The 24,976-nt window shown below is 43.8% G+C and overlaps 1 protein-coding gene across 1 annotated transcript in view; it reads right to left on the reverse strand.

The window, feature by feature from the left end:
- LRRC1 (leucine rich repeat containing 1) overlaps positions 1–24,976 on the reverse strand; it is a 990,271-nt gene that overhangs the window by 888,501 nt on the left and 76,794 nt on the right. Inside the window, exon 2 of the mRNA XM_044063772.1 lies at positions 22,819–22,897. Within this exon, the coding sequence (XP_043919707.1) occupies positions 22,819–22,897 (79 nt within the window). The remainder of the gene's footprint in view (positions 1–22,818; positions 22,898–24,976) is intronic.

The following is a 24,976-nucleotide window of genomic DNA, read 5'->3' on the forward strand; positions in this document are numbered from 1 at the left end:
AGTGTTTTTATAACTTCTGGTATTAAGTACATTGGATTGGACTATAACCTACAGTTACCTGAACTTTTGTACCTGCATGTGCCTAGCCCTTGGGGCTGACTTACCAACATCTTTTTCTTACCTTATAAAAACCTATCAGTTTTTTTAGGAGCAGGGGGCTGGGAAGAGAGGGTGGGGAGGGTGTCCTAATGGTTAAGGTGTTTGCCTTACAAACACAAGGTGCAGCGTTTGAGTCACACAAGGGATAATTGGCTAGGCTTAAAATGGCTCACAAGGGCAGTTAGCTTAGTACTAATCTATGAACCTATGAATCAGGAGCCTGAAAAGTTACGGAAAATGTATCTAACAAAGCAGCAAGTACAGCATTAACAGCAGAGGGCTTAGGATACTCCATCTGGAGTAGTTCATAGTACTTCTTCTGAACATCAGAAACCTGGGTGCAATTCCACTTAAAAGCCCCATCATACAAGAGATAGTATTGCCAAAGGAAATCTCCTCAAAAGCATTATCTGGATTAATACAGTTCTCCTCCTCAGAATCATAATCCAATGTAGATGGAATAAGGGAGACTCCATCAGAGTTTAAGTCCTTGTCAGAAGAGTCCTGCTCCCTGGGCCTCAAGAGAAGTAGAGGACTAAGGAGGGACATTAACAGGGACTCCCTGAGGGAGCTTCAAAGTTAGGACAGCATTAAACAACTCCTGTGCAAAATCCTGCTATTCGCACTGAGGATCCTTAGCAGCAAGGGAAATGTGCTTTGTCTTCTGCTTCTTCTCTAAAGGGACATCTGCCCTAAACATCTTAAGTGGGTCGGACCCCTGCCGACACGCAATCAACATAGTGGGAATCTCTGCGGAACACCCCTCGGATGTTATCAGCTGTAGTTCCCCCTGAACATCTGAAACGGACATCTGCAGATCCCCCAAGGACGTGCGAGAAGCCGGATCCATGCCAGCCTCCAAACTGGTCTCAGCAGAGAAATCCCACTGACAAACTGGGCAATCCACCGGGCTTTCATCAGCCTCGAGAGAGAAGTCTGGGGGAGGCGCTACACCAGCAGAAATCAACCTAACTTTTTGGGGTCTCTTCTTAACAGATGGCTAACCCTCTGGCTGGGACAATTTTGGCATTGCAGCCTGCACCAACAGCTTAAGCCAATGGTTTTCCAGGTATATAGATAAGGAGGGGAGATAAGTTTTAAGGACAAGTGTCTGACAAACAGGGTATAAAGTATGGTTGTGAGAAGCACCCAAGCAAAACAAACACTGCTCGTGACGGTCCTTATGGTGAATCTGTTTCCCACACTAATTTTCCCTTTCTGGATGACAAAAGAATTGGTAATAAGAAGCAAAACTGCAATGGGGCACTTATCAGAAACGTCTTGGTAACCAGCAGGCAAAGGAGCATTCAGAACGACTATCGAAGACTGCATTCAGACTGGCAGCAAAGAAGTTCTGAAGAAGTTATGTCCATACATCACTTTTACACCCTATGTCATGAGCAGGGAGCATGTGTGTGATGTATGACATTCCTATTACAACCCAAGGCTTTGTTATATTGGCTGGCAAGGAGTACAGTAAGAGTGAAAATACTTGAGGTATTTGCTTCCCACAAGAAATACAATTGTTAACTTTTTCTGACATCGGTCTGGAGCAAGAAAAAAGTTTCCCCAACGGGGTACTTAGCTTTAATGAAGACTTTGGTTCTGAAATTCAGATTTGAAAATCTCAGGAGTCGGCCAACTGGCACTTGCGAACTGCTTTTGCTTCGGGCACCATGCGGCAAGAAAGACTGAAGAAAATGGCATTGGCTGCATCTATTATACCCCTGGCGCACTGACGTTAGGGAAGAGGTGACAGCAACCGACACCGGACCTAGACTTTGGAATTCTGGCCGACCACGGGCAGCCTGCCAGCAGGATAACCCAAGAGTAATGACTGCAACAGTGAAACATGATGAACATCTCTAAGCTTGCATGCAGCAAGCAGCAACCAGAGTGAAATAATTTCAAAACTACACAGAAATGATGATGATTACAAAAGAATGCAGACATTTATGAAGCCAGTTTATTTGCCATAAGAATACCAGATGAAAAATATAACTTGATGCAGTAGCTATAGTATTAGCTGCAAGGCTTGTTCCAGCCATCATCTTGGATGTCAAAGGATTGCTTGTCAGAGTTTCTATTATAAACATCCACTTCGCTTTTATGTGACCTGCGTACATTTACTTTCAGTCATTGTATTTATCTTGTATAATTTCCTCTGCAAGCTCCTTCCACTGCGCACTCATAATTTCACTTAGTCTGATTAGCACATTGGATGTGTGCAAAGTGTCTCAGCAGTTTGCTCATTACTTAGTTTTTAATATCACATAAAAAAATTAAAAAATTATCTCTGATCACTGAATCATGCATATACCCAAATTCATTCTTTGCCTCAGTTCATCAATTAAGTAACCATCTATAGCTTACTACACTACTTGGTTATATGAAAAGAATGCCTGACAAAACAGCAGATTTCTTTCTCTGCCTCACAGCATGCTTTAAACTTTACTCTTAAAGCCCTCTCCCTCTACTCGGTCTCCTATAGAGTGCTGAGGGGTTATCGCAAACCCCGCAATTTTGAATCCCCTGCATATTCGCAAGTCAAACAGTACTAGAAGTACAAGGTCGAGGGATCTGAACTTTGTCTGTGACTTAAATAGAAAATGCTGAAGAGACAAATGTGTCTCCAAGAGACAGCCCCTCCTATGGAACAGGCTTCCCATTCATGTGGAGTGAAGTTTGTCCATTACCCAGTTTAAGCACAAGCTAGACCAGTGGATGGGGAATAGGAAATTTGCACCAGGCCTGGCACCCATGTCCATTATGGACAGAGGTAGCTTATAAATGTCTGACCCTCAACGTCTTATTTGGATACAGGACATCATGATTATTTTGGGAAAACTTGGCTAAGTTTAGAAATGATTCCTAGTCAGTTAACCTAGTAACAACCTATGAACATATGAATCTATAACTGCAAACTAGCCACCGTCTCCTCTTGCCCAAGGTTAAAGTATTTTATACCTTGAGGGCTTCCTCCCCTGCAACATGTAGGAATGTTGTACAATGAACTTATGGCCTACATGCAAGTCTACCTGCAGTGTGTTACAGGTTGCACTTGTTAAGTTTTCCAAGAAGTCAGCTTGCAACTTGAGAGATGGTGGTGGTTGAAGTCATCTTGAAAATGAATGCAGGGGCATTTGCATTGATGTGGAAAAAAGAACGAAAACTGGTTTTGAGTCATTTTGCAAAAAAAAAAAAAAAAAAACCCTGAAGAGTTTTATAATGTTAAATTCTAAGACATTGTTATTGTGGACTTCAATGGCCTAGGCGTAGTGGTAACTTGTTCAAGGATATTGCACATGACTATGATGATTCTTCTTTCGGCTTTTCCCGGTTAGAGGTTGACACAGCAGATCACCTGTCCGCTCATGATTGGCAGTGGAGTTTTTTACGGTGTCGAGTTTCCAGCCCGGCGCCCAAACTTCCACAGAAGGGGCACACACGCACTCATGCCTAGGGCCAATTTAGAGTATCCAATCCATCTACAGCATGTCTTTGGGATGTGGGAGGAAACCAGAGCACCAGGAAGAAACCCACGTGACCACAGGGAGGACAGGATACTGTAGCACAACTCAGGAAAAAGGGACTACTTTGGTACCCTTTCCAGCTAGTCAAGTAGTAAAACTGGCACTCCAGAGATGACCTTTAATGTTTCACACTATACAAAACATTTTTAAAAAATATTTCAGACTGGTAAAGTGAAAAAAGTACAGTTGTGTCTCACTTACCATATACCATAATTGTAGGTGCCCGAGTAGATCAATGTTGCAAAACTAAGCCTTGGGACTTCCTACAGTGCAGAAGCCCATAGCAAGCCAACTTAGAGTCTTGGCATCATCCCAAGACAAAGGACATTTTATGACTATTGTCCAGATGGAGTATAAGAAAAGCATCCATTTACACCATCTTCAGGTCTTTCTAAGCCAGGAAATCAGTTTGATGCCTGAGGCAGCATGACCTCACCAACTGTCTGGTCTTTGTAGTAAATGCAAAAGGGATGCAACAAAGGCAAAAGGTTGGGATGACTCAAACGGACAATAAGCAAAAGCATAAGTAAATGAGATCCCTACTTAGAAGAGGGATGGGAGAGAGGGAATATGTACTGCAACACTAATTTACTCTATCATCTACAATCATGGTTAAGTGGAACACAACTGTACTATGTTCTTCATAGTCAATGTTGCAGTACTAATACTTGGGAAGATTTCCAAAGCTGCTCTGAGGGTGGAGGAGATGTAGTGTTTTTAGGAGATAATATTTTGTAGGATGGCAGAGGCAAACCGTGCCTTGGCCTTGGATTCCTGACCTAGGCTGTAATGTTTTGTGAAGGTGTGAACAGAACTCCAGGTGGCTGCCTCTAGGATTGGTTGAATGGGCATTCCTTTGAGGAAGGCAGTGGTAGTTGCCTCATGCCTGGCAGAGTGGACTCTAATGAGGTCAGGCACAGCCTTTCCATGGTGCGTATAAAGAACCTGATATTCAGTTTGTAATCCATTTTGAGATAGTTTGTTCTGAGACAGGCTTGCCCTGTTATCCTTCTGCAAAGGATGCAAACAACTGGTCTGCCCAGTCCACAGTCTTTGTTTTATCCAGGTAGTACCTGATCTTTCTATGGACATCCAGCGAATGGAGGATTCTTTTCACCTTATTCTGTGGAACTGGGGAGAAAAACTGGCAGATGGATAGCCTGGTTACGGCTGAGTTTAGAAACCACCTTGGGCATAAATGAAGGAATAGTTCTGAAGGTTACCCTGTCTTTGTGGAAGAAAGTAAAGGGCTCCATAATCATGACAGCCTGCAGTTCAGAGACTCTTCTAGCTGAAGTGACATCTATAAGAAAGGTGGTCTTCCAGGTGAGCATCTTGAGGGGAGCAGAGGCAGCCGGTTTGAAGGACAGTAAGATTAGCTTTTCCAAAACATAATTTAAGTCTCATGCAGGGATAGGGTCCACCCCCCCCCCCCCAGGAAGTCTCAAGTACAACACCCCTCTCTGAAACAGTTACATGTGGAGGTGAGAGAAAATTGGTGGAGAAGTCTACAAGTAAGTTGAAACTGCCAAAGCATGGACCTTTATGCTGCAGTAAGACAGACTTTGTTCAAACAGGTGAGACAGGTAAAACATTACTGACTGAATGCATGCTTAAGCTAGAATAATCTGTTGGCTGTGACACTGTATGATGAATTTTTCCATTTTACCATGTATGATTTCCTGAAATTTGACTTTCTTGCCTCCTTAAGAGTAGACAGCACCTCCTTCGGATAAGTCATCAAAGGTGGATATAGTGGCCCAATCCTCCAGGCATCTAAGATTGAGAAATGCCAGGTTGGGGTGGAAAACAAATCCCTTGATTTGGCTGAAAAGTTCTTTGTTCTTTGGGAGCATTTGAAACCGCCCCTTGCTGAGAGTGAGAAGTAGAGAAGAGAAAACCAATGTTGTCTGAGCCAGATGGGGGCTACCAGAATCATGCTGGGTCTGTTGGTCTAGTCGTGGTGAGTACCCTCAGAATCAGGGTAATAGAGAAAGCGTGTACAGGAATTTCTAGCTCCATGTGAAGGAGAAAGCATCCATCTTTCAGTATCCCTCCTGATGGGTTCTGGAGCAGAATCTCAGAAGTTGTATGAAGAGGCAAAGAGGTCTATTGATGGGATTCCCCACTACCCACAGTGCAGTGAGATGTAGGAACACTTCCCTTTTCAACGTCCATTCACCTAGGTCTGGCAACTCTCTGTTCAGGGAATCTGCTAGAATATTACTGTGGCCTAGTATGTACGATGCAATGAGAATGATCTCCATGTCCTGGGCCAGCAACCAGATCTATCTGGTAAAGTTGCACATGGGGTACAACAAGTTCCTCATTTATATACCACATAACTGTGGTACCTGTTCAAATTTGCAGGGTTCCTGGACTCAAGTGCTGTCGGAAAGCTTTCATGGCCGGAAAGACTGCTAGCATTTCCTTCAGGCTGATATGCATCTGTCTCCGTTTTGGGAACCATATGGCCTGTACCCTCATCAGCCCTAAGTAGGCTCCCCAAACTACATCTGAGCTGTTTGTGGTGATGGACTTGCCTGCCTGAGGTAGAGTGAATGTTGCTCCTGGGTTGATTTGTTTGTTGTTCGTCCACCATAGAAGATCCATCCTGAGACATGGGAGCAAGGGAAGGTTTTCTAGGGACCGAGAATGTTGTTCCCAGACATTTCTGAGAAACCCTTAGATCTTCCTCATGCGAAGCTTTGCTAAAGAGACAATCAGGATACTTGAAGCCATGTACCCTAGGATCCACAAGAACTTTCTGGTCAAGGCAAGTTGTTTTGTAAGCAAGTGGTTCAAGCACTCTGTGTGGAAGACAGACTACTAACCATCTTGTCCTGAGATAGGAACGCCTTCTATTGGATGGAGTCGATCATGGTTCCCGGAAACAGGATCCTTTTTTGGGGAATCACCGGAGACTTGTACATTCAATATGAGCCCTACTTTTGGGAGTAGTCTACAAATGAATGGAGGGCATCTACAGACTCTGAAGTGGACCTTCCTTAGATGAGACAGCTGTCTAGGTACAGATGTGCAACCCCAGCATTCTGCAATGTGCTACTAGGAGAACTAAACATTTTATGAACACTCTTTGGGGCTACAAAGAGTCCACATGATACAGCAGAAAACTGGGAGTGGGAGAGAGATATAGGTACAAAAAGGTAGGCATTCTCTAGTTCAATTATAACCATGCAGACATCCTGAAAAATCACGGGCAAAAGCTTTTGCAGAGTAAGCATCCTGAACTTTGGCACGTGAAGAAATTTGTTTAGCCTTGAGAGATCTGGGATAGGTCTCCATGTTCCTTCTTTTGTTGGAAACACGAAGAGTCTTGAATAAAAACCTCTCTCCTCTTGACCTGGTGGAACAGGCTGTATGGACCTTTGCCTCAGCAAATCATTGATAAATCGGTGGCAAGAGGTTTTCTTGCTCCTTTGGAGGTCTTGGCATGCCAAAAGGGGAGGGGGGGATTTGCCTAAATTGAATAAAGTATCCCTCTTCTACAATGCTTAGCACCCAGTGATCCTTTGTAATGGTCTTCCACTGGTTTAAGAAGAGAGAAAGCCTGCCTCCCAGGGGTCTGGGAGGGGGAGGGGTTAAGAGGCAAGAAGTAGGAGCAAATAGTCATATCCATTCTCTGTTTTAGGCATACTCTTCGGCAGCACCCAAACTCTGAAGCCGTTCTGGTTACTATCTTCTTGACTGCCTTGGTATTTTTCCACTGGGAGGCCTCCCTTTGTCTTGTCTAGGTGGGAAAGGCCAAGGCTTTGGTAGTTTATACTGCATCTTGGAGTTGGGGACAAGTAAAATTCTTTATCAGTTTTAATATGATTGCTTTTTATGTCTAGTTTCTCAAAGACTTGTTCAACTGGGGATCCAAGCAGGAACCTTTTGTCCAGTAAGGCTTCCAATAACTCTGCTTTAACCTAGTCTGCCAATGGTGGAATTCTTAGCCAAGCATGTCTGTATAACTCATCCTGTTGCAGCTGCCCTGCAAGAAGCATCTAAGGCATCATAACCACATTTCAAGGATTGCTTGGCTAACTGTAAGATTTCTCTAGCAATGTCCTGTATCTTCCTGCATGAGGTTCTGTCCAACATGGAATCAAACTGGTCAACTTAGAGGTACTTTTCCTGTGGACTCTGGATCCCCAAGTTTATCCTTTCAGTTTTTTGGGACCATGCCAGCAGTTGTTGGAGTGCTAGTAGAACCTACAGATGTCAAGGAGTGCGACACCACCAAAGAAACTGATGTCAAGGATTCCACAGTTGTAGTGAGTACCTCGGCCTTACATTTAACAGGATTTGCATGGAATTTAGCACAGTCAGAGCAGTTAGAGATCTCATGCTGAGGCCCCAAACAAAATAAGCAAAACAAGTGAAAATATATATGCAGGATTTGCTTCCCACAGGACAAACAGTTATTAACTGTTTTGAACATTAGAGAATGAAGAGAGGAACTCTGGAAACACGAGCCAACCAATGGACTGTGAATATATGAAAAAACATGAAGTGCATCAGACTGCAAAGCTAGAAATAACTGAAGATGGCGCCAGAATCCTTTCTTGTACCCTGATGTCAGAACATTGGTCATAAAATGTCCGTCAGCTTGGGATGCTGCTAAGGACTCTGGAAATCGGGGCGGTCACGGGCTTCTGCAAGGCAGGAAGTCCCAGTAATTAGTACTGCACCAACGAAGAACATTTTTATACATGCACTGGGTTCACTATCCAAAGTTTTTGCTGTTAACTCCTTGACGATGACAGAAAACATGAAGCACATTCATTTACTGGACCAACCCCCTTTTAAAGCTACACACCTCTTTATACCAAAATAGACTTGTAATCTTAAACCTTTTTGCTCAATACTGAATGGAGCTTTATTCTTACTGTGATTACAAGGAGTACATTCAAACAGTGCAGGAAACATAAAACAAGGGTTTGTAGCAGGAACTAAGCCTCTTGCCCAGATGCTGGGCATTCTGCCACGAATAAACTGGATATGGCTCTCAAACATGAAAAATCAATCTTTAGTGCACGATTAGAAGGTAAATCCAGAGTTATGTTTCAGGAGTCTTCTTTAACCAAGAACTAACTGTTCACTCAGAAATAACAGATTCACAGAAATCTGGGCCCAAATACGCATGCCATCACGATTACTGACAGAACATCTCTGAAGACTCAGATTCCCACAGTGACAAACTCCAAGAGAAAGGCTTTTCATATGCTGAAAGGAATGGAAGTAAATGCTACAAGAATCACTGAAGAACAGCAAGTCCAAAAAAAAGATTGTGGGCCACAAACTGCACAAAGATCCATATGCAATCTAGACTTGAACTGCTGAACCCTGGGACTGGGACTTCTTTAGACTTTTCTGAAGTTTCATTTTCAAAAATGCAGTTTGAAAGCAATTGGTCTATATAATCAAAGAAGTTATGTCTTACCATAATGTTCCATCTGAGTTGTCCATCTTCATTTGACATCAATGTGCGTGTCCGGAACCGAATTCTCGGAACCGACTTGGCCACTTTTATAGCTTGTGGATTCCAAAAAAACTATCGAGCACATCCCTTACCAATAACGCTTAGGGTAGATTACCTCAGATCAAGTTTGCCCATAAGTGAAAGAGAACAGGAAAAACACCTGAAGAGACTATATCAGCAGTAACAATCAATTCCAAAAGGAAAACTGTCAGGGGAAATGTCCGATCTTCCAGAAAAATACAGTGGGGGGGGGGGGGTTGATGACAAATGAAGATGGACCACTCAGATGGAATGTTATGGTAAGCCATAACTTCTTTATCTGAAGTTGTCAATCTTTATTTTGTCATCAATGTGTGAGACACAGTCCCCAGCTACTTACAATCCTGGATGGACTCAAGGAAGGACATTAATGAGCACCATCGCACCAAATGACGCCCCTGGAGACTAAATCTAACTTGTAATGAGCAACAAAGGTATGAGGAGACATCCAGGTTGCAGATGCACATGTCATTTATGGATGTTCTCGACTGGAAGACAGTGGAAGTAGCTACTGCTCTCGTTTAGTGTGCTTTTGGGGTTACCGGCACAGGTATGCCTCTCTTCTTATAAACAAAGGAAATGCAGTCTGTAATCCATTTGGCTACAGTTGCTTTGCTCACAGATTGTCCTAATCTAATGTGCAAAAAGGAAATAGCTGGTTGGACTTTCTGAAACCTTTGGTCCAGTCAAGGTAGAATCTTAGTTGCCTGTGAACATCTAACTGGTATAACAAGTACTCACCCATGTTAGAGTAATTCATTAAAAAGACTGAAAGATCCATGCATTGACTAAGGTTAGTTCCCAAAACTACCTTAGCAAGAAATGATGGGTTTGTCCTGAGAGAAACTCTATCCTTAAGAAAAATCAAACATGGTGGCCTAGAGGAAAGCACTTGAATTTCCAAAATTAGTCTACCTGAAATGAAGGCAACCAGAAAGATCATTTTCCATCATAAACTTTAAATCACACCTAGAGGCTGGATCAAATGGGGATTGTGTCAGAGCTTGCAGCATCAAATTAAGGTCCCAAGGAGGCATGGGATTCTTGTAAGGGGGATTAAGGAGGAGAGCACCTTTAAAGAAGCTTTACAAAGCTTATGTGAGGCCACTGATGATGCATGGAAACCACTGCAAAAATCAGAAATGGCTGCCAGTTGACTTTAACAGTAGAAGGAGAAGAGCCTTTACTGAAGATGGAAGCTAGGAAATGAAGGATTTTGTGTACTGGTGCTGAGAAAGGATCAATATGATGTAGAGAGGGTCCAATGAATAAATCTTTTACATTTACTTGCATAAAAAGTTTACATACAGATGGTTTGTGAGATGACAAAAGTATGCGTCTGACCGGGGAAGAGAGCATATCATGCCTGGCCACTAATGGAACTGAAGAAACCAAGCTGTCAGCTTGGGGGTTGTAATGTCTGGGTGACTGATGCCTGTTGGGTGAGACATGAGAGCCAGAGTTGGAACCATAATCCAAGGCTAGTGTACCAAATGACGCAAAGGAAGGGGAACCAAGTCTGCTGAGGCCAAAAGGAGGCAATGAGGATGACTCTGCTCTTCAACTTGGCTGCTTTCTGAAGAAATTTTGGAATTGAGGTTGATGGAAAGGTGTAAAGGAATCCAGGTGGCTAAGTGCGAAGAAGAGCATCCCCCGGTAATTTCCCCCATTGGGGGCATAAGGGCAAAGCAGTTGCTATATTTGTTCAGAGGGGAAGCGAAGAGGTTGCAGCAAGGCTGGCCCCATGTGCGAAATACCTTTGCTGAAACTTCTGGATTTAGGGACCATTTGTGAAGTAGGAGGAGGCACTTGCTCAATTTGTCTGCTACCACATTTGACTTCCCCGGAACATGCATTGCAATCAAGAAAGTGGTTGAATGAGATCGCCTACTGCCATACTCTGAGGGCTTCTCAGCATAAGGGGAAAGACCTGGTTCCCCTTGTTTGTCGATATACCAGACCACTGACATAGGTTCATAGGTTGGTACTAGGCTATCGGCCCTAGGGCCTATACCAGCCTAGCCATAATAATACCCTGGATATTTTTTCCCCCAGTATTTACTTCCCTGGACCCCTGTCTAGCAGGGCGACTGACGTGATCCCAAAGGTGAATTTCCCATCTCCCATCCAGTTGCCACGGTTCCTTTTGAAGAGGGCCAAGGAGGCGCTCTGCTTGACATGTATGGTCAGTCTATTCTAGAGTATGGGGAGTCTCTGGGTCAGGAACCTATCCCTCCAGCATGTGTTGTTCATTGTAATGACAAGGTTTAGATCCCTGGAGCGTGTGGCTCTGAGGGATTGGGATTTAAGTGGAGCATGTCCAACAGCTCAGGGTTTGACATGGCCTATGTTAAGCAGAGATCAGCTCTGAGTAGACGATATGCCACAGAGTATAGCTGGAGTTTTTTTAGTTGGTCAGCATATGGCATCTGCTTTATGCTTGTGATTCTTTTAGTGAGGTACTTCTGTGGCCTTTCCAGCTGATGCAAATGTCTTGTGAGGTACATATCAAACGGGGCGTTGTACTCTATAATGGGTCTACTGAGGGATAAGTATAGTGGGGACAATGACCTCCTTTTTTCTGGATGAAAAGCCCTTAGTGATGAGGTGTGCCACATAGAAGGAATTTGCGACTGTTGTGGCGATATCTGATGTCAAAATCATGGCCTCAAGCTAAATGCCAAAAAGTGCATAGTCATCCCCTTTGGAAAAAACAAAGTACCCACAAACTACCACATAGGTGGTAGTCCCCTAAATACATAAAACGTAATACAGGATCTGGGGATCCAAGTAGATAGTAATCTCTCCTTTGATAATCACATTGCCAAAGTGGTTAGAAAATCCTTCTATGTGGCCCACCTAATCACAAAAGGGTTCGCATCCAGATCAAGAGGTCATTGTGCCCCTCTACTCATCAGACCCATCATAGAGTACAATGCCCCATTTGGGATGTACCTTACAAGACACCTGCAACAGCTGGAAAGAACACAGATGTACCTCACCAAGAGGATCACTGGCCTCAAACACATGCCCTATGCAGCTCGACTGAAAAAACTCCATCTGTTCTCTGTTGCATACTGCCTACTCAGAGGTGATCTCTGCCTGACATACAAGGACATGTCCAACCCAGATTTGATGGACATGCTCCACCTAAAGAAAACCTTACCCCCTCAAGCCACAAGCTTTAGGGATCCAAACCTCACCACAACAATAAATAGGATGTGCTGGAGGGATAGATTCCTGTCCCAGAGACTTCTCATGCTTTGGAACAAGATTCCAATCTACATTAGGCAGAGCTCCTCGCTAACGCACTTCAAGAGAAACATTGACTATGGAAAACAAAGTTTACCCCGGGGATCACGTTAGTGTCTCTGCTGGACAGAGGCACAGGGAACTAATCTAAGGGGGCGGCAAAAGCCAACACATTCTGGCTATGCTTATAAATGCCTTCGGGCAGATAGCCTAGTACCTACCTATATGGTTATCGAAGGTGAGACCACTGTCCACCTGTGTCCCTAAGTCTCTCCATCACACTTTGTGTTTAGTGTTCTGCCACCTATGTGGTAATTCATGGGTACATGGTTTTTCCCAAAGGGGATAACTATACATTTCTTGGCATTAAGCTTGAGCCCATGGCTCTAGCACCAAGCATCTGTTTCTGTAAGGTCCTTTTGTAGAATATCCACATCATTTGGGGATTCAATAATGGCTCCCAGTTTGCAGTCATCTGCAAACTTTGTTAGCCAAAGTCCCTTAGTGTTGGCCTGTACTTCAGAGAAGTAGATGCTAAACAAGAGCGGTCCCAAGACTGAACCCTGAGGTACTTCACTTGTCACCTGCCTGGAGCTGGATTTGGAGTCGGCTACTTTTAGTGTGGGTTCTGCCAGTAAGCCAGTTGGGAACCCATCGAGTGATGTAGGGATTTTTGCCCAGCGTAGTAAGTTTATCTATGATTCCAGAGTGGGGGATGGTGTCAAAGGCCTTGGCGAGGTCCAGATAGGCTGTGTGGACCTCCTTACCCTCATCCACAGCTCTGGAGACTGATTTGAAGAAGTCAATCAGGTTCAGGAGACAAGATCGGCCCTTCACGAACCCAAACTGGGTGGGGTTCAGTGTTTGAAGGTTGCCAATGTCTTTGTTTATAAGTTCCATGATAATGCGTTCCATGCCCTTGCAGATCAGGCTCATCAGACTATTGGGAAGGTACTTCCCTGGATCCAAGGTGGATCCCCCTTTGTGGAGTGGGATAACTGCAGCTGTGTGCCACTCAGTGGGCATGAAGCCTGAGGTGTCTGTCTAAATCACAATCACTCCTAAAGGTAGAGTGTCCTGGAATGCTTGCAACACTAACAGCACTGCTGTCATCCTCTGTTGGGGACCACGTGCCTTGGACCATCTTTCCCTAGCAATGCCTCCCCCACCCAAGCTGGGAAGCGTTCGTGGTCACTGTGGCATTGGGTTGAAAGGGAATGAATGGCCGCTCTAAGACTTGCTCCAAATGAACCCACCACAAGAGATCCCTCTTGTATGTGTTGGTGATCAAGATTGGCACCGACAAGGGATGAGGAAGGCTGGACCACTGTGCTGCTAGCAAGCACTGTAAACTTCTCACATGGAACCTGGCTAGTGAAACAAGGGTTATGGCAGCTGCCATTGAACCTAATGTCTGAAGTACCTGCCATGCAGGTACCTTCGCCTTTTGTACTAGCGTCTGGACTAGAGTCTGAACAGTTTCTAGTTGAGATAAAGAAAGTGAAGCAATGGATGTTGTTGTATCCAATGAAGCTCCTATAAATGTTAGATTTTGGGTTGGTTCCAGTGAGGATTGCTCGAAGTTGATTGCAACACCCAAATGGTCACACAACTGTAAGACCTCCTGCCTTGCTGTTAAAAGTAGGTGCCTGGTTGCAGCAGAAATAAGCCAGTCTAGATATGAAAACACCCGGAATCCTTGCAATCTTAAGTGTTACTACTACTGCCATGCATTTGGTGAACACCTTGGGGGCTGTGGTGAGACCAAAGGGCAGAACTCTACTGGCTCCCAGCTGGAAGCGAAGGAATCCTCTGGAACGCCTGTCCACCTTTATGTGGTAGTGCGTGCCCTGAAGATCTACAGAGCACATCCAGTTGTCCTTTCCTAAAAGCAGAAAAATGGACTGTACTGTGACCATCCAGAATCTGGTTTTTAGAACAGATTTGTTCAGTTTGCTGAAATGCAAAATTGGTCTCCAGTCCTGTCTTTTTTTGGCACTAAAGAATCTGGAGTAAAACCTGGATTCTATCTGGTCTGGTGGGACTTCTTGGATGACTCTTTTTTGAGCAGCTTTTGAATTTTAATGGCTGCCTGCTCCCTCTGACTTGGTGAGACATCGGAGAACTTCTTTGACTGAGGAGGAAGAAAGGAAAAGGGAATTGTGTAACCTCTAGAAATGATTCTCTGCATCCAAGTATCAGATGTGATTTCTTGCTGTGGTTTCAGGTGCAGGGATAAGCAACCCCCTGCTTGCCTCCAGAGGTAGACAATTGGGTCTCCTTTCAGGAGCACTGGAAGGATTTCCCAAAAAAAGGAACCCCAGAAACCCTGGTTCTGCGGGCCACCTCTGCCGCCTGGGTGACATCTTCCATCACTGTTCCCCCTCTGCCCCTGGAGGAACCATCACCATGTGTATTCTGGGAAGACCCTTAGGATTTTATGAACCACATTTTTCCAGTTCCTCGTGGGTCCCTAGAAAAAGACCTTTGAGGAGTGGAAAAACTTACTCCTATGGCAGAACGGGTTTTCCCATCCTTCTCACACCTGGTTAAAGTGTCTCTAACAGTTGGACCAAAAAGGGATGAGTCGTCAAAGGGTGCATTGAAAATGGAGACTTAAAGGGCTCCGCAAAATCACACAAGAGCATCCAGGCATGCCTCCTTATGGAAATACCTGAACCCACTGCTCTGTCGTTCCTTCAGCTACATGTGAAATGAGTCTCATGGAAGAATTAGAAAGTCAGGGTAGCTAACTGGGAAGTGACTGATTCACACACTTCCTCAGAAACAGTTCCTGAGAGAGTATCTGACAGCTCCTTGATTAGATCTCTCTTTAATCTAGTAGTGTGCACTAAGTTATTCAAAGACCACAGGGCAAACATCGATGAAGCATAAACTCACTTCCTGAATCTATCCATCTCCCATGACTCCTTGTTGGGAGGATGGCTAGAGGAACTATCCTCTGCTAGTTCCTTTTTAGTGGCTACCGCTACAACCATGGCATCTACAGCAACTCCTTTTCACCAGAAGGGTTTATCCTCCAGGGCTGCGATAATTTTATCTGGCCTTTTAGGGACTGGTTCGCTGGCATCAGGGGCCATCCACGCCCACCAAAAGATCAACTCAAGGAGCTCGTTGATAGGTGGAGATACCCAGGAAGTAGATGGGAGGGTACTGAAAGCCTGCAGGTACACACATTCCTCAACTGAACAGTTGAGAGGCTTCCAATCACCTCTCTGCTTAAGGATTTCCAGGATGTCTCCAAAGGAGACAGTCAGGAGGTAACCTGGGGGGACCCTTCGCCCTCATCAAAATCTGTGTTTTCCGTGATGGAACACTGGGGAGTCTAAGTGCTCATGGCAGTCATCTGTTCTGAAGAAAAAGATACATTCAAAACCCAGAAAACGTGGAACAGACCACTCAAGTGCCTGTAGAAATTAGAGGAGGAGGTACAGAAGTATTGGTGCCTGTCCTAAAGAGGTAAAATCGATGGCATCCCTGACACCACTTGGGTCCAAAGTATTGTCATTACCAACTTCTCCATGTCATTTTCAGTTAGACTCCTGGAAGAACAGACCAAGACCACCAAAGGGGACTTTGATCTGATCAAGAAGGGAGACAGTGGCCTGTCAGCAAGGGGGTATATAGAAGGGGAAATACTGTGTCCTGGGAAGTGAACCTATAGATTCCAGATCCGGTGTGCTGATGGAAGTATCAGAACTGAGGAAGCAGATGCAGACTCTAAAGATTTTGAAATAGGCTCTGATGAAGTTGTGGACATCGAAGTCTTCTTTTTAGAACTCAGTGCTAAGAAAGTTCTCGGGATAGAGGCAGATTGCTTCTTCACCTCCGAAGATCTGGAGGAGGTAGAAGTTGTAGTAGTATGTCCACAACTGATTTTAGTGTCCTGTCCAGATATGGCCTCCCCAAAGGAGGAGGGAAGCAGACCTTTCAAAATAACATTATTTTTCCTTTCCACCAACACGGAGTGGCTAAAAGCATGGCAGATGGAAAGTACAGTTGTGTACACTTACCATAAATGTAGATGTTCGAGTGTATTCACTGTTGCAGTCATTACATTTGGATAATCTGCTGGCAGGTTGCCATCAGTCAGACTGATTAACAAAGTCTTGGGTCTTGCGTCGGTTGCTGTCCCTTCTTCCATGACGTCAGGTTGTCAGGGGTATAAAACATGCAGCCAACGCCATTACATCAGTTTTTCTTGCCCCAGATGTCAGGTGCCCCCCAAATGGGGAGCAAATAAAATTAAACACACAAAAATATGCCTCCAACCAAAACCAAAGGCTTTTAAGCATAGTAAAGGAAAGTAGAGGCATAGTAAGAGAAAAACAGGGGGCTGGAGGGAGGGTAACCAGGACTGCAACAGTGAATACACTCGAACATCTACATTCATGGTAAGTGTACACAACTGTACTATGTTCTTCATGTTTCACTGTTGCAGTCATTACATTTGGGTGGATTCCCAAAGCTATGGTTGGGAGGATGGGTTTATACAGCATTAGGACCAGCTATAAGGCCCTGCAAGACAGTAGTGGCAAAGCCAGCTCTGAATTTAGAGTAAATTGGTAAATGATAACGCTTGGTGAAAATATGTACTGAACTCCAGCTTCTAGAATATCCCTGGTAGGAACACCTCTGAGAAAGGCTGCAAAAGTAGATGCAGCCCTGATGGAATGAGATCTGATCCCCTGGGGATAAGGTTTTCCATGCTGCTTATAGCAGAAATTAATGCAATGGCTTATCCATTTAGAAACGGTTTGTTTTGAAATAGCCTTCCCCTCTGTCCCAGCAGCAAATGCCACTAGCAATTGTTCAGATTTTCTTCTAAATTTAATTCTGTCCAAGTAGAATCTAAGTTGTCTGTGCACGTCCAAGGAATGCAGAATCTGTTCCCCTTTGTTCTGCGGATTGGGATAGAAAGTTGGCAAATGAATGGACTGGTTAAGAGCCACACTGGAAACCATCTTGGGCATGAAGGATGGATTGGTCCTCAGAGATACCCTGTCCACATGAAAGATGATGAAAGGCTCCACTACCATAAGGGCCTGTAATTCAGATATCCTTCTAGCTGAAGTGATTGCTAATAGGAAGGCTGTTTTCCAAGAAAGAAAATTTAAGTCTGCAGTAGCAGTTGGCTCAAAACAAAGGTAAAGTGAGCTTTTCCAAAACAAAGTTAAGGTCCCAGACAGGGGTAGGAGCTCTCCTGGGTGGTCTCAAGTTCTTTGCCCCTCTAAGATACTGCTTGAGCAAGGGATGAGAAAAGAGAGGTGGTTCTGTGTTATAGTGAGATGAAATAGCTGAAGTGTGGATTTTAATAGAGGAAAAAGACAGGCCCTTGTGAAGCATCTCAGTTAAGTATTGCAAAATCTGAGGTAAACTGGGCTCTGCTGTGCTTATCCCTAAAGACTGGTTCCAGGCACAGAATCTTTTCCATTTGTCAGCATAAGATTTTCTAGTACTAGGTCTTCTCGTCTCCAAGATGACATCCATCACGGGTTTGCTGAGGGATACTAAGGGTGAATTTAAGTGATTAGCCAAGCTGCAAGGTTCAATGTTGGGAGCGGAGGGTGCAGTATTTGGTTGTCCTGCTGAGACAGCAAGGAAAGTGTTTAAGGCAGGTGCCATGGAGATATTTGTGACACACTGCGCAAAAGTGGGTACCAGTGTTGGAGCAGCCAGTCTGGAGCAATCAAAATCATTTTTGGTTTGTCCTGTTTGACTTTTAGCAGAACTTTGGAGAGCAGAGGCAGAATGGGAAAGGCGTAGACTGACAGGTCTTTCCAGCTGAAGGACAGAGCATCCACTTTCCAGGCATTTTTGTGAGGAGTCCTTGTGCAAAATTTGTCCAACTGGTAGTTCTGGGGGGAGGCAAATAGATCTATGTCTGGGCTCCCCCATTTTCTTGTCAACAAGTTGAACATCCGTGGTTCCAGTTTCCACTCGTGTGGGTCCCTGAGATTTCTGCTTAGTCCGTCTGCCAGTGTATTCAGTTTTCCTGGCAGGAATTAGCTTGTAGTTGCCCTTGGTAGCTCAAGGCTGTGTTCCACAATGCCATGGCTAGTCTGCAGAGGGGATAGGAATGTGTACCCCCCTGCTTATGTACCACATAACCGTGGTGTTGTCCATCTTTACCATTAGTTTTCCTGGATGAATGTAGTCCTTGAAGGCTGTCAGAGGATTTTGTACAGCTAACATTTCTTTTTGATTGATATGTAGGTGCATTTGATTTGGGTTCCATTTGCCCTGAATGCATTTCCCTGCCAAGTGAGCCCCCCATGCATAGTCTGATGCGTCTGTAGTTAGGGTTTGGGGGGGGGCAGGGGGTAGTGTGAATAGCAGTCCCTTGTTTTGGTGTCAGGCCTCTGCCCACCAAAGGAACTCCAGGAATAGGCAAGGTATGATAGGAATCATTGTTTCCAGGCTGTGACAATGTTGACTCCATAGACTTTTTAAGTACCACTGAAGTTTCCTCATATGCAGTCTTGCTTATGGAATAAGAAGACTGCAGGAGGCCATGAACCCCAAGGCTTGCAGTATTTGTCTTGTAGATAAGCAGGGTTTTTGTGGCCACTTGTTTGAAATAAGTTACCCAATGAATTTGCTTTTCTGGCGTGAGTAAAGCCATCTGGGCAGTTGTATTCAAGCTTGCACCCAGGAATGTAATCTGTTGAGAGGGTACCAGTTGTGATTTCTTTTCGTTTATGGAGTACCCTAAACAAGTCAGAACCCTTTTTACAAATGCCAGATGATTTAGAAGTATGGCCTGGTTTTCTGCCTGAATTAGACAATTGTCCAGGTATGGATATATTTGAATATTTCTTTGCCTGCAAAATGCAATTACTGGAGCCAAGCACTATGTGAATACCCTGGGCGCAGTAGACAAGCCAAAGGGCAGTGCAGAGAACTGATAATGCAAGTAGCCTGCTTTGAAGTGTAGGTATCTTCTGCAAGATTCCCTGATTGGGATATGCAGGTAAGCTTCTTTTAAATCTAGAGCTGCCAACCAGGCATCTTTGCCTAGCATAGGAAGCAACTGGTGAAGAGTCAGCATCTTGAATTTTGAATGTCCAGAAAGGTGTTTAGAGTAGACAAGTCCAGAATTGGACGCCGTGATTTGTCTTTTCTGGGTACCAGGAAAAGCCTGGAATAGAAACCTTGCCCATTTTCCTCTTCCGGTACCAGCTGAATAGCAACCATGGTTAAAAGGGAAACCCATTTGTCCTGGATTATAAGCTCCCAGTTTTTTGCATGAAGAGCAATCGTTCCCCCCAAAGGGGCGGCTAAAAGGGAAGTGCTTGGTAAATTTAAAGGAAAGTCATTGAGGCTGTTTACCATAGGGGGTGTCTTATTTCCAGATTTGGAAATGGAGGTCCTGCACTGCTTAGTTCTGAGAGTCCCTTGGGACTGAAACCTGGTGCTTTTGGTGTGTCTGGGTTTGGCTTGAGTGGATCTGGAAGGAGCTGGAAAGGACCAATTCTTAGTAGGCCAGTGCCTACTAAATCTTGGAGGTTGCACTTGTAAGAAATCTTTTACAGTTTGCATAGATTTAGCTTTATCTTCTATCTTTTTTAGAACTTCTTCAGCCTTATTGCCAAACAGGCGGTCCTGATTTAAAGGAGCATCCAACAATTTTGCTTTAACATGATCAGGCAGAGATTGCTCCTTAAGCCAAGCATGTCTTCTAAGCAAAGACCTAGTAACAGCAGCCCTGCAAGAGGCCTCTAAAGAATCAAAAGCACATTGCAAAGTATGTTTTCCAACTTGTTCAGCAGAATGCAATAACTCCTGTAAATCTTTATTTTCCACACAGTCAGAATCAACATCATTTTCTGTTTAAGCAGTCCAATAATATGCTGTTGATATTTTAACATATGAAATTGGCAGTTTAAAGCCCTGTTTGCCAAGGTTGCAGAAGTATAAACCTTTTTACCCCATCTATCCAGCGCCCAGGACTCTCTTTCAGAAGGGGTAGAATTTTTAGCAGTAGAAGCCTTAATGCCCTTGGGCCCCCTGAGAAAAGGTTTCTGGATCCGCAACAGGATTTTTGAAAAGGAACTTGTGGGACTCAGGAACCCTGTAGTATCTGTCAGGTTTACTAGGAGCCGGAGGCAGGGAATCAGGGGCCATGCTGGATTCCAAAAACATATCAACAACAATGTCTAGTACAGGAGGTACAGCCAAAGGCCTATGCTAAGGTAGAAGGGTGAACTCTCTAAGCCTCTTTTTAGATTCAGAAAATTCCTGACTTTCCCCGTGGAAATGCTCCCTTAAGGTATGTAAAGTTTCACCAAAAGAAAAGTCCTCGGGGGGGGGGGGGCAGAGGGAATGGAATCCTCTGCATCAGGATCCTCATAAGTAGGTATGGACAAATCCAGGTCATTGGAAGAATTAGAAGAAACAGAGTCTTGATCAGAAGATTCATAGTTAAGCTCAGCCCTAGGCCTTTTAGAAGGGGGGGGTATTGACTACCCCTGATTAGAGCAATAAGATTTTCAGCCATTTTGATCATTTGTTTTTTAGGCATAGGGGCCTGAACATGTGGCCTGGGCATCAGTTTTTTAGAGACAGACCTAGATTTAGGCCTTAGTATAGAAGGTGGAGTTGGTTTAATATGCAAGTCTGTAGGCCTGAATACACCCTCAGAAGCCGGTGCCTGCACAGTGGCTCCAGACCCATCCAAGGTTGCAGAAGGGTCTGGAGTTCCAAAGGTGAAGCATCTCGCGGCATACCAGACTCGGAATGGGTCTCAGTAGAGGCCTGCGAGTCAGAAGTAGCGGGTATCAGGAGCTGCGAAAGCGCTTCACTGAGTACCGGCGAACTGGCAACTGGCTTATGAGAAACCTCGTCTGCAGTTTTGAACCTCGACGGCCTGTCTCTTTCTTTGCCAGAATTCTGAAAAAACGCAGTCGGATGGCTAATAGTCGTCATTTCTGGACAATTAAACCGAGAACCGAAATATTTAGAGGCAAAAATGTACCGACGACGGATAGTGCGCTGATTAAATAAAGCACAAAACCGACAGCAAGGTACATCGTGGTCAGGGCCTAGGCAAGGAATTCAGTACAAATGAAAATCTTTATGAGATATTTGCTTTCCACAAGTAATGCAATTATTAACTTTTACTGACATCGGTAAGGAGCAAGAAAAAGTTTCCCCAATGGGGTACTTAGCTTTAAGTTGAAGACTTTGGTTCTGAAACTCGAAAATGAAAATTTCAGGAGTTGGCCGACCGGCACTTGCGAACTGCTTCTGCTTTGCGCATGGCAAGAAAGACTGATGTAATGGCGTCGGCTGCATGTTTTATACCCCTGACGTCATGGAAGCAGGGACAGCAACCGACGCAAAGACCCAAGGCTTTGTTAATCAGGCCGACTGAGGGCAACTTGCCAGCAGATTACCCAAATGTAATGACTGCAACAGTGAAACACGAAGAACATCAGTCTTCCTGCAAATGTAAGGGGCCCAAACAATAAACACACAGCATCTGTTGGTCCGAGAATGGAATTTTACAGCCACATTTCTAAAAGCCAGCTACACCCTTCTCTTTAGCAGCCATAGTGAATGGTCAGTGACAACACGCACTAAAACACAGACTCACACTCGCACAGAAGAGCAACTACCACACCAAAAAAAAAAACAAAAAAAAAAACAAACAATCGGAAGGTAAAAACAACAGAGAAAGAAGAGATTTTTTTTTTTTTTTAAATAAGAAGGAACTACCAGCAATGGTAGTGAAAATATACCTAGTGGTAAAGGAAGGGTTACCAACAATGGTAAGAAGAGCTGCCTAATGGTAAACAAGAAAGGAAAGGGAGTGAAAATTTTGCCTAAAAAGTGTCTGAAAAATTTAAAGGGTGCAATAGAAAAGGAAAAGGCTAAAAAGATGCTTAGAAAAGAAGAAAAAAATTAGTTTAATATAAAATTTCATACTTAACTGAATAAGGCTCAAGAGTGTAATGGAAAACCACATCTGAAGCTGAAAGCAGCAAACTAGATCTAAAGTAATTTACTCTAAGCATTGTGGGTAATGATGTGCTTAGGAGTTTTTTTGACTCCACAAGCTATAGAAGCGGCTGAGTTGGTTCCGACGCTTCAGAACTAAACCCATACATTGATGACAAAATAAAGACCGACAACTTCAGATCATTCGTTATAATAAAGCACACTTTAGCATATCAATGAGAAAGGAAACTCGGACATTGTAGGACAGCGTCAAATCACATAACCAAGTTAGGTGGATAACAACTCTGAAGAGAATTAAAAAGGCATTCTTACAAAAGACAAACTACTCAAAACAGCTACTTATAATAGCATATATTTGAAATACTAAAGTGAATAGACTACACATCAAATACTGCATCTGTGCATTCCCCATGCTTTCCTCACCTTGTGAGTGGGTTGCCACTAAAATCTGCTATCTGTAGTGATCTGCAGTATGAGATGCTTTCTGGTATTTCAGGAATATCTGTAAGGACAAAAATGCATTTTTAATTCACTATGACTACTGCAACACAGCACATGATGTTGAAACTACACAATGAATAAACAGCCAATAATTCTATATACTTAAACCATATCAGTGAAACTGTAAGACAAAGTATGCTGCAGGAAGACTGTAATCTAGAGAGAATGTTATGATGTTTGTGCTCACAACACCTACAGCTCTTCAATACTGAATGGGGTCTATGCTGTAAGTGGGTACTTGGTATACAAATCTTTACTTTGGACTGTTATGGGCTTGATGCAGGTTTCTAATAACTCTCTAACTTGACGGATGTATCAACATCGTCAACAGTGTTGATATTTTTGTTGTCAGAACTAATGTAAGCATTAGACTCGCTGCCCAACACTTAACTAGTCTAGTGAACAGGACAGATTCCATTTCAGTGTTAAAAAGAGTAAAAATGCCAAGATTTGGATGTATACTCTAGTGTAGTTTCACTTAGATGATGACAGCATTTATTTGTTTAATTTATTATTTGTCTTTGTTGACCAGGAAAAGTTCTACTAGGTAAAACTCATTTTCAGGGGAGGACTGGGGAGAAAAAACTCTACATTTAAGTTATACATGATGTACATTTACAAATGCAGGGTAAAAACAGCTACACATGAGCTTACTTACAGGATTTTTAAATACTTCTTACATGAACATAGCATTAACAAAAAAAAAACAGAGAAATTATAACTGGCTAATTATTTAACAGAAAAATAACATACAATAACAAAAACACATTTATAGTATGATGGCTGCAGGGAACAAACTTTTTTGAGTTGAGTAATAACTTACAGACAGACAAGTAGAATCCAGCTTAAAGCTTATGAAGTGTAGGCTGCTGCATTAGTTACCTATCTATGTATGCAAGAAAGAAAAGCAGCAGAGAAAGTGCACAGTAATAGACACTCAGTTAAACAGAAGCTATGCCGAGGAGATGGGCACTTGTTGAGCTAGAAAATAAATGCTCTCAGTGTGAAGGAAACGGTGTATAATGAATTACTATTACAAGGCAAGGATCAGCTAGCGAAATAATGCTTCAGTTACCTTCCTCAAATGTTTTCAGCAGCCACTGTAGATTCAGAGGGTTAAACTTGCAGCTAATTCTGGATGAATCAGATGGATGATCCACAGAATGCCCCTAGACTAGGGAACAGACTTAGCTTTGTCTAAAAGGTATCCTCTGCTATTCATGATGGATGATGTACTTGAGATGTCACATCTAAACTGGAAACAGACAGCTGTGTGGTACAACCATAGTCTGGTTCATTTCTGCCTTGGGCTTCCTCTAGTCAGGTCAACAGACATTGCTACTTAATGTAGGCCAGGGTTGTTGATGTCTTTCGGCTTTTCCCGGTTAGGGGTCGCCATAGCGGAACTCCGGTCCACTAATGATTGGCAGTAGATTTTGACGAACGCCAAGGTGCCAGCTCAACGTTCAACCTTCAATGAAGGCATGCCCATTTACGCATGTCTTTCGAACGCCCACCCAACCGCGGGGAGGACATGCAGTCTCCACACAGAAGGCACTCCCTGCACTCCAGCCGAGAATCAAACAGGAGAACCTCTTGCTGTGAGGCAACAACGCTACCGCTGTACCACCGTGTAGGCCAGGGTACAGGGTCAAATTCCTTCTACTTCCATTTCTCTACAGTGCAACTCTAAGCAAGTCCTTTATTCAAACTGGACTCCTGGGTCCCAGAAAAGGGACACTTGTAATCTTACCTTGCTCACAAATGAAGTGAAAAAAAAACTACACATCAGTATGGACATTGCCTTTCAGCTAGCAGGATAGTCTATGTGCTTTTCAGAAAGAGTTCTTTCCAGCGTCCTCTGCTGTTCCATCAGGATTCCAGAGGCTTTAGTCCAGGCTCCTCTACAGTTCACATCATTTACACTTCCACTCAAATCAATTACTAAGAAAGTACAGTTTTGTACCTACCATAAATGTAGATGTCCGATAGGAATGCATCTGCAGTCCTTACAAATGGGTTGTCCTGTCGTCAGGCAGCCCTTCGGTCGGCCGGATTCCAAAGTCTGGGTCTGGCCTCG

The sequence above is a fragment of the Protopterus annectens genome, chromosome 2.part2 (genome assembly GCF_019279795.1).
Source record: "Protopterus annectens isolate FY-2018-M chromosome 2.part2, PAN1.0, whole genome shotgun sequence".
Taxonomy (NCBI): domain Eukaryota; kingdom Metazoa; phylum Chordata; order Ceratodontiformes; family Protopteridae; genus Protopterus; species Protopterus annectens.